The sequence below is a fragment of the Oculina patagonica genome, chromosome 11, assembly GCF_052425735.1.
Source record: "Oculina patagonica isolate OP01 chromosome 11, crgOcupat, whole genome shotgun sequence".
In the NCBI taxonomy this organism is placed as follows: domain Eukaryota; kingdom Metazoa; phylum Cnidaria; class Anthozoa; order Scleractinia; family Oculinidae; genus Oculina; species Oculina patagonica.
The window spans coordinates 23038924-23049022 of record NC_135768.1 but is presented as its reverse complement, the minus strand read 5'-3'; the positions used below and the strand labels follow the sequence as shown (position 1 = coordinate 23049022).

The window sequence follows — 10099 nt, the reverse complement described above, 5'->3', positions numbered from 1 at the left end:
ACTGGGCGAGAATGCTGCCGGCGCAGGAATGTCTACTTTAGCAACCGTTTCCGTGCATTGTCAGGGACCGCTTTATAGTTCAGCCCAGGCTCCTATCTCGCACCTCGAGTCTTCGTTCCTTAAAGGAATCCAACAGTGTTATAACAATAATACCTCATTTTCTTCAGAATCAGCCATATAATCCATATAAACTAATAAAATTGCACAGATCGCTACCACTCTGCAGTAAATCGACTTCAAACAACGCACTTTTACTGTAACGCTAGTGGACGCAAGCCTGACTCGCAAGTTGCACTTGCGTACAGACTTGCGTTTGCTGGCCAAACGACACGCAAGTGCTCGCAAGTTGTCAAAAAGCCATTTCAATGCTACTGTGCGCGCTGCTATTCAGTACTTGAAGTAATCAGCAAGACTCGCGTTGACTAGCGTTGGGTGGCCCAACAGCAGACTCGTTCCCAGTCCCTACTTATTCGTTCTCAAAGGTGATAAAAGACTGGGAAGAAATGATATGGAGGTTGCTGGGCAGGCTGGGAAGGGCGAATGGCCTTCCCTCGATGCAATGCGTTCTAGTCAAAACCGCCTCGGGAGCGACTGGGAACAATTCTGGCCCAACGGTGAAAAACTTGCGTTGACTTGCGTGCAAATGTGATCTCCACCAAAGTGAGTGCAAGTCATCGCAAGTCAACGCAAGTGCACGTAAGTTCTGGCCAAACGGAGACGCAAGTAAACGCAAGTTGAAAACTTGCGTCCACTTGCGTCTTCGTTTGGCCAGGCCTTTACTGCGCAAGCTTGACGAAACGAGCGACTCTCGAAAGTTCCGTCGCAGGGTCGAATTTGATTGGCTTTAAAAATAATAAAAATGGCCAGAAGTTAGACACCAAAACTTCGTTGGTCATGTCTTTGATAGTTACATAGGCATTCGCATTTCAACCGGAAGTCCAATACTTTTGGACAAGGGTCGCTGGTTTTCCGACCGCTGGCCAAGGGGAACGAAGACCATGGGTACGAGTTCACGGCGGTCGAACGCAAAAACGACGTCACCTCTGGTTTTCGGCGCCTCGAAGTTTTCTAAGAATTTGACTCGAAAGTGTGCAAACGTTCGTGGAAAATTGTTACAGAAATAGTAAGGTGAAAGGAAATTTAAGCTGGGAAGCTCGGCGAGATCAATTATTAAATTTCCAATGCATAAGCAGCATATAAACCTTAACTTTCCTGGGACGGCGTTAACTTCATTTTAACTTTATGCAAGGCCCCACTGAAAACTACCTTTTTGTGACGTGGGCTCCCTGTTTAAACACCTTTATTATTTTTGTTTTAGTTTTTTTTTTACTTTTGGTATTTAAGCGAAAGTTTTTGGAAATTTGAAAGGTTTGCATGGAGAAGTTTTGGCGGGAGCTGCGAACGCGCGCGACGTTTGACCGCTGTGATGGCCCCCTCTCTTGGAACTGAATAGGACGTTAATGGCATTCTGATGGGGTACAGTGTAAGTTCAAATTATACTTCTACTATTCATGGCTTTTTAATCTTATTTACTCCCAGTCGACTCCAGTTTGTAGTACGCAGCTGACTCGAGTCATTAAGTGCTTACAATAACGAGAGATCGCAGTGGAGGGGTGTTTTCCATTTGGTGAAATCGACCGGCTGAAATGTCCGTTGTATAATATAAAGTGCTTTTTTCTAAATACAGCAAACCGACCGAAAGAGATGGCGCTATCTATTAATAATTGTTCCTTTATGGGAAACTGGTACAGAATTTTTCAGACGGAATGAAGGGACTACCGTATTTACTCGAATAAGCACCGCGGTAAAACAATCACTTTTGATGACAAGAAATTTCCAATTTGTTTTAGTGTTGCTTCGTAGGACTTGTAGCGCTGTTTTTAGTTAAACGAAATTCCTCGAATAAGCACCGCATCGGTTCTGCGGCGCTTATTAACTTTTTTGCCCTAAATGCGGCGCTTATTTGAGGGCGGTGCTTATTCGGGGCGGCGTTATTCGAGTAAATAAGGTACCTCAAAACGTAGTCCACCTTTTCCGAGCAGAATGTTTACGAGAATTACTGTTCCACTTGCTTTCCAACCGAAGTTTTTGTTACCGAGTCTTTCCAACCGAGATTTTTAGTTACACTGTAAAAGGTAAGCATCCTAGGGTTTCACTGTATTTTATTATACTTTGGAAATCACTCAACCATTTTAAATAATTGATAAATAAATACAATTATATATATTCAAATGGGGCTTTAAAACACAAACAATCGATCGATGATTTAATAAGTTAATAAATCAGAAACAATGTCATTAATTACGATTTATGTCAAATTCTTGCTCCTTTAAAACACAAAGTAACAATACTAAGAAATCTAACATACGCTACTTTCAAAAGTAAAGTAATGTATATAATGTACAAGTTAGTATAATATATATTAATGTATTAAGGGTACGAAGCTGAGGTGTCCATCGCTCATAAAAAAAGAATGAGTAGTCTAAATGTTTTCGCGACACTTATACGAATAGCAGTCAAAGGCCAGTAATTTTCAAATTTTCTAAACCGAAAATGATTTTCATTTTCAAGTACAATAAAAGGAACAAAATAGCAAAATGAACTTTGCGTTTTTAAAGGCAGTGACGTATCAAATTTGGGTGCAAAGATAAAACTGGGGACATGCTAAAATAACGATAAAGAAAAAGAACATTTTAAAAAAATGATACTCTTGGTGTTTGTTTATATCCCTGAATATATAAACCAGTGTAAAAAAATGCTGACAGCCTTTTCTGAGATCTTTCAGTCCTAACATTTGAAAGAAACTGACGTTTGATGGAAACAAACAAAACACAGCCAAATATACTGTATTCAGAAGTGATTAATTCAGGTTTCTCCAAACATGCTTTGCAGTATCTTTCGTGCGATTTGAGCGTAAAATGTGCATAGTTGCTAAAATAGTAAACTAATGATTATAGTAATTTTCCAACTTAGAAATATGTCGGCAAACCACTCGACAAAATACTGAGTTGAAAGACCTTTCATTTATTTCATGTGGTTGTCGTAGTGTTCTAGCAGGGAAGACTTGTTGTTAAATTCGTCTTGACAAATCCAGCAAATGTGTGTTTCCAGCTGATTCTTTTCAAGCAGTTGTACGCGTGTTTGTAGGTTAGAGGCTGCGTGTGTTTTTTCATGTCCTTGTAGATGTGCAGCTCGAGCAAAACTCTTTCCACATTGCTTGCAGGTAAAAGGCTTCTCTCCTGTATGCGTTCTTTCATGACTTTTCAGTCCGTATTTCTGGGAGAAACGCATCTTACACACCGTGCATTTATAAGGTTTTTCTCCTGTGTGGGTTCTGTAATGTGCCTGCAGGTGTGATGTTCGAGCAAAACACTTGCCACATTGCTTGCATGCATAAGGTTTTTCTCCTGTGTGTATGCGAGTATGCTTCTTCAGGTCACCCGAGCCGGAAAAACATTTTCCACACTGCTTGCACTTGTACGGCTTCTCTCCAGTATGTGTTCTCTGATGTACACGCAAATTACCTGCAAGGGCAAAACTCTTGCCACACACGTTGCACGTATAAGGTTTTTCTCCTGTGTGTGTTCGTTCATGCTTACTCAAACTTCCTGCTTGAAGGAAACACATGCCACATTGCTTGCATGTATAAGGCTTTTCTCCTGAGTGTGTTCGTTTATGACGCAGGAAAGCAGATTGATCTCGGAAACATCGGCTGCACTGTGCGCATTTAAATGGCTTCTCTCCAGTGTGAATTCTTTCGTGTCTTTTCATGTGACCTAATTCCCGAAAAAGGTCTCCGCAGTGCTTGCACTGAAAGTTTTTTTCTTCATTGTGTGTCTTCTTATGTTTTGCTAGATACGCTGCTTGCCCAAAACACTTACCACACTGCTCGCACGAATAAGGCTTTTCTCCAGTATGCGTTCTTTCGTGAACATGCAGTCTATTTACAAGGGCAAAACTCTTGCCACACTCCTTGCATGTATAAGGCTTTTCTCCTGAATGTAACCTTGCATGTACTCCTAAGTCTCCGGCTCGGGCAAAACACTTGCCACACTGTTTACATTCAAAAGGTTTTTCTCCTGTGTGTGATCTTTTATGAGACAGGAGAGCTGACGGATCGCTGAAACATTTGTTACACTGCGCGCATTCAAATGGTTTCTCTCCTGTGTGAGTCCGTTCATGTTTTTTCAGGTTTCCTGATTGGCTGAAACACTTTGCGCAGTGCTTGCATTTAAATGCCTTAACTGGCTTCACTCCACTGTGTACTTTCTTATGCTTCTGTAGATACTTCTTTATCGCAAAGGACTTACCACACTCCTCACAAGTGTATGGTTTTTCGTTGCTATGGGTTCCTTTATGCTTCTGTAGATCTCCTTCTCCAGCATAACACATCTCACACTGCTGACAGGCGTAAGGTTTCTCTCTGGCATGTGTTCTTTTGTGCTTCTGTAGATCTCCTGCTCGGGAAAAACACTTGCCACAATCCTTACATTCGTGCTGTTTTTCTCCTGAAGGCATTGCGTCATTTACATGTATCAGTTACGCTCCTCACATTTGCAGGACATCCGTTCACTGTATGTTCACATACCTACCGGTATACTTGTTCTCAAGTTGGCACTTATCACAGTTATACTAGCCCTATAAAACAAAATCAAAAGTAAACTGAACAGTTGGGTTAGACCACTTGCATGCAACTCGTTCTGGTGCCGTCCTGGGCAATGATTGGTATTGACAAGCTTGAACTTTTAGGCTTAAATTTTTCACGTTTTTTTTGGGTCTTTTCTAATAAAATAATATTAGCATCACCGTGAAATCAACTTAAACTTATGTGACTACATGAGCTCCTTCGATTGAAACATAGTTCCCTTAAAACGTCTGGATCTCGTTAACAATCCATTCGCTGTTTTCACCATTCCCATATTACATCTTGTTTACCCCCAAAATTTTTGCATAAGCATTGTTTTCAATTTCTCTTGGGATTTTCAATGACGTTCAATCGTCCCCAGAGAAATTGAAAACAATGCTTATGCAAAAATTTTGGGGGGTAAACTAGGTGTATTATGGGACAGACAGGCAGTCACTGACTGTTCAAAGCGAATTAAGGGAGAGAATCACGGCCATGACCGAGGTCTGGATGTGATATTAATAGCCCAATTTCGATATTTTAAAATTCAGCCTAAAACAATAGACATCACAACGAGGCTCCAGGGAATAAACCCCACAAACTCTATAGTTTAGTCCCCGGAGCCTCGTCCTGAGGTCTGTTGTTTTAGGCTGAATTTTAATATATCGAAATTGGGCTATTAGCATTGATTTTTATGATTTTATTTCTCCGTTTACTCTGTAGATTTTGTTTTGATTAAAAAGATATATTGAACACTCAAGACAGTCACTGACTGTATCATCGCATTTCTAAACAAAAGTAGCCAGCTGTGCGTCATTTTTTCTCTGTGTTTGGGAATGTGATAAAACACAATCTCTCGTGTCCGATACAGATAACTCCACATAATGAGCTATACAATATATGGACCTGCGTTCTCACATAAACATAAAAATTACAGCAATTTATGCGAGTTATCCGATAAGATTCATCTGATCTGAGGTTTAACTGTCACTAAATTTTTGGTGGGCTCTGTCCACCTTCATTAGAGTGAAAAAAAATCATTTTTTCCACTCCAATTGAGGGTCGACAGAGGTCACTAAAAATTTAGTGACAGTTCAACCTTAGATCTAATGAATCTAAACTCAAATAATCAGTCTACCGATCACCACAGACAAAGTGTAATACACAATTTATCAAATAGAATTTGCCTAGCAATGTGTGATCAGTCTTACCATCCTATATTCGTGGGGTCACAGCTTATCAATATAATTATTTAAGTATCTTCACTATTTGATATTGTTCATGTGAATATTTACGCTTTCCAGCTATTATCCTAGATTCAATTTCATCAAACCTCCTGATCCTCAAAAGAAGTCTTAAAAATATTGTTTGACCTACACTTTACTTTGAATCCAATAAGTAAAGCTTAAATACATGTATTTACAATAGCAATAGCAAAAAATATTTGTAATTATATTGACAAGCTGTGACCACATAAACATAAGATGGTAAGCCTGTGGTATGATCAGCACCAACATGTCATAATGTATTTTGGAACAAAATATAAGAGTAGTGAAGGGGTCACATGTCATCACATTCTCTAAATTCAAAATACATATTTTATCTCTTAAACTATCATCAAACATTATGCTAATTTTGTGACTATGCAAATGCAATGAGCATTTCAACAAATCAATGAATTCATCCAAAAGTTATACTCCAGATGATTTTAAAAAATAACATTTTCATTAATGCATCTTCTGGTTAATTCAGGTGGAAAATATCATTTAAATAACTATGAAACAGGGTTGTCAAAATAAGCTGGCAACCAGCACATTTCACCAGCTATTCTGAATACTGCACCGGCTACTCCTAATGCTAGTAGGTCAATTCTGAGCATGATATTGGAGAAAGTGGGACTTATAATTGATAAAATTGCCTTGAAGAGAGGCAATTTCAGCTAACTAGTGTAAACCCCAAACAGGGACGCTGCCCCTGCACCTCGCTGGGGGGCCTGTCCGGTCGCCAGACCCCCGCTAGGGCACAAGAGCAAAATACGAGTCAAACAGATTTGAAATCCCCTGTTTTATGAGTCAAATGAGTCTATGAGTCATGAGTCAAGCTGATTTTTACACAAAGTAGGATATTATATTATTACCTTTATACAAGTACTTAGCTTACAAGCACTTCACATTGCTTACGGTTAGTTCTACTCTGGTTTGCTTGCAGTTAGTTCCACTCTGGTTTGCTTGCGGTTAGTTCCACTCCAGTTTGCTTGCGGTTAGTTCCACTCTGGTTTGCTTGCGGTTAGCTTTAATTTGTTAGTAGGGGTAGCACTATTTTCAAATTTAAAATAGTTCGCACGAATCGATAGATTGATTGATGAATATTTAATGAGGCACAGAAAAAATTTTGCGAAGGGAAGGTGCCCTGCGAAACATCTAAAGAATTTTTTAAAGTCTAAAACCAGTTCGCTTCTCAGCAACTTTGTGGCTGCAGCACCCAAGGGGACACTGCAAAACTCACGCTGACATAGTTCCCGACAACAGATCTGTGTTTTTAGACTTTATTTACCACTTGGCTCCGCCGGCCTTTGTCGAACAACTTTCTCTTGAGCGCTAAAAGGCACTATTGTACAAAACAAAGGCCAAACATCTCTCATTTCTTTGAGAAATGTTGTGAGACTTACGTGTTTTCAGACTTAATGATGTCCTTCAACCGCCAAGTGGACGCAATTGCACTCAAATGAACCAGTAGTTTATTTTCCCAAGAAATGCGCCATTTTTGTTCTCTGTACTTGAATCCCTAACATGTGACTTATGACATCACAATAGAACAGTCCCTCGCTGCTACCCCCTGGGAGCAAATTAATGGCGGGCAGTCAGCAAAGTTGGTTTGTGAAACGCTGTTTTTACATCCCGACTGTAATAAAGTTCCTCAAAGGCAAGATTTGCACACGCGATGCGTGAAAAAATGTCTGGTGCTGGATTACTGTGGACAATGTAAGCTACAAAATCTTTTTTCTTTTGCATATGTTATTTTTCGAAAACGAACGAAAGACCAGCGAAATGAAACACAGGACAGTGTTTAGCACACGTAAACAAACCTGCATTCGCAATTTGGAGCTGTTTTGATAATGTTCGATTTAGCCAGAAATTCCAGGGGCCATTCTTCCCCGGAGCTCTTCAATTTAAGATTTGACTCATTGACTCATGACTCATTGACTCATTTGACTCATAAAAACTTTACTCATCGTTTTTTTTTTTTTAATGATAGTTGATTAGTTTTCATGGTCAATCAATCAAACACTTCAGCTTTTCTTAATTCAAATGAATGAAAACCCGTTATAACAGATTAAAAGCCTTTAAATTTATAGTCTTTACCTTCGTTGGTCACAAGTATGAGGCGAATATTGGCACAAGCATCCTTATCGAATTGTAAACATCTTGGCCGTCATATTGAATCAGTTTGGTACTTCATGTAAAAGACCATTTGGAGTGTGGGCTCAGGTTATTCGTACCGCATGATTTTTGTTGACATAACACAGTTGATACACCATGACACAGCAGAGCATTACAGCAGCAGCTCTTTAGAGTATAATTTAAAATTTTTACAAGGATTCATTTTCTAATCTTCATAAACTCGCTGTGGCATTATTTAACATTGCCCATTCATAATGCAGACTTTGAGAGGGGTTTTATCCTTCAAAATAACCTTAAAAATTGTCAGAGGTCATAGAAATGGACTTGTAGCAGAGAGGTTGGACACACTGCTCGTAATTTCAGCTGAAGGACTGCCAATGCAAGAGTTAATTCCCATTTAAACATGCATTGATGATTGGAAGGCAGGTAAAACCCCGAAAAATTTTTTCACATCAGCCATGAACTGCAAGTAGCTTTGTCCCCATTTTTCAGCAGGGGGGCCCTGGGACTCCCCAAGACAAGCACTGGTTAGTTTGCTTGTGGTTAGTTTCACTCCGGTTTGCTTGCGGTTAGTTCTACTCTGGTTTGCTTGGGGTTAGCTCTTATTTGTTTGTAAGGGAAGAACACTAAGGTCGAAAGCTATTGCTGTTTAACAACATTCACAGGACAAGCTTAGATTCTGACAATTATTATAATGAACTTTGGAGTTTCTTGTTGTTTACTACATCTTTTTCGGTTTGTCTTCATAGTTCATCACATTCTTGAAACACAAAATTAATAGAATATTGTGAATTAAGTTTGTTTATTTGCTTGATGGCATAGAAAAACGTTCGGGAACTGTGATTGAAATTTCAAGAGCTATGAATGAACTTGATTTTGACTGCATAGATGCGTAGCCACTTGTCAAGCGAACTTCAAAAACTATGAGTAAATTTTGACTGCAAATACACGTAGACGCATAGCCACTCTCGCTTGAGTGAGAGAGCTATGGATAAAATCAACTGCATATACATGTAGCCACTTTCCTAGTAAACTTCGAGAGCTATGAATAAATTTTGTCTAGATATATGTGTAGCCAGCTGCACCATGTAGCTAGAGATGCGGGGCATTCTGCAATTGCTCCAAATGCATCTTCTTATCTGCACCGCAAGCACTTCATATTAAACGCTTCATAATCAATCTCATTCCCAGAGCCTGCATCCCGGTCTAGGAGGATGCAGGCTCTGGCAACGAGAATGCTTCATAATGCTTTAAGGTCATTGCCCTGTATTGCATTGTGCATCCTTACTGCGCAGAATTTTATGCGTAATTAGCGCGTGCACATAAACAAAATGGTGGCTTTTTTCTATGTGGCTTAGTCCACGAGAGAAGTAAATTGTCGCTTTCTCGTAAACGAGTATGGTGACCTATAAATTTTTTCTCATATTTTGGGTGTATCGATCAAGTTCTTTCTGTAAATGTAAAAGGATCAATTCCTATGTTTAAAAAATAAATTATCGCTAAAAACGTGTACTTTGCCGGTACTCGCAGATGAATTATAAAGGAATTATATGAAATATACAAGGTCTTCCTGCTCCTAAACGAACATGGTGACCCCCCCCCCCCCCTTTTTTATTTCAAAATTCCTTAATTTAAGTAATAAACAAGTAGGCGAAGTTTGGTTAAAAATATATTCTCAGTTCTATTTCAGGGTAATGACCTTAATAATAATCATTCACTTGTAAATTCATCCCTTTCCTCTAACTGGGAAACGTAAATCAGGAGAGTGGAACGCTGAGTCTTGAATATACCCGTGAATAAACTGGGCAGTACGTTACAAATCGATAAACTAAAATCGAATCGAGAATATTTTTAGAAACGCATAAGCGCTTAAGCTTATTTATAACTTATAGCCTTTGAATTCCCACATTTCTTTTATGGAAACAAAGACAAAAGCAGTACCTCTTACCTGATTTATTGGCCTAGCAGAAATCCTTCAGATGGAACAAGCAAAAGACGGAACAAATCGGAGACAATGGACCCCACGCGCTAGCTCAAACACAAAATAAAATGGCCGCCAATGTAAACATCGCTG

General features: G+C 39.4%; 1 protein-coding gene and 1 long non-coding RNA gene across 2 annotated transcripts in view; both read right to left on the bottom strand.

The window, feature by feature from the left end:
- The window catches only part of LOC144630051 (uncharacterized), a 162645-nt gene that overhangs the window by 136967 nt on the left and 15579 nt on the right, over nt 1-10099 (bottom strand). The window lies entirely within an intron of this gene.
- LOC144630041 (uncharacterized) lies at nt 2118-9995 on the bottom strand. Its single transcript, XM_078488323.1, has 2 exons — nt 9974-9995; nt 2118-4638 (listed from the first exon to the last, which is right to left on the bottom strand). The coding sequence occupies exon 2, from the start codon at nt 4516-4518 to the stop codon at nt 3025-3027; it is 1494 nt and encodes a 497-aa protein (XP_078344449.1). The 5' UTR covers nt 4519-4638; nt 9974-9995; the 3' UTR covers nt 2118-3024.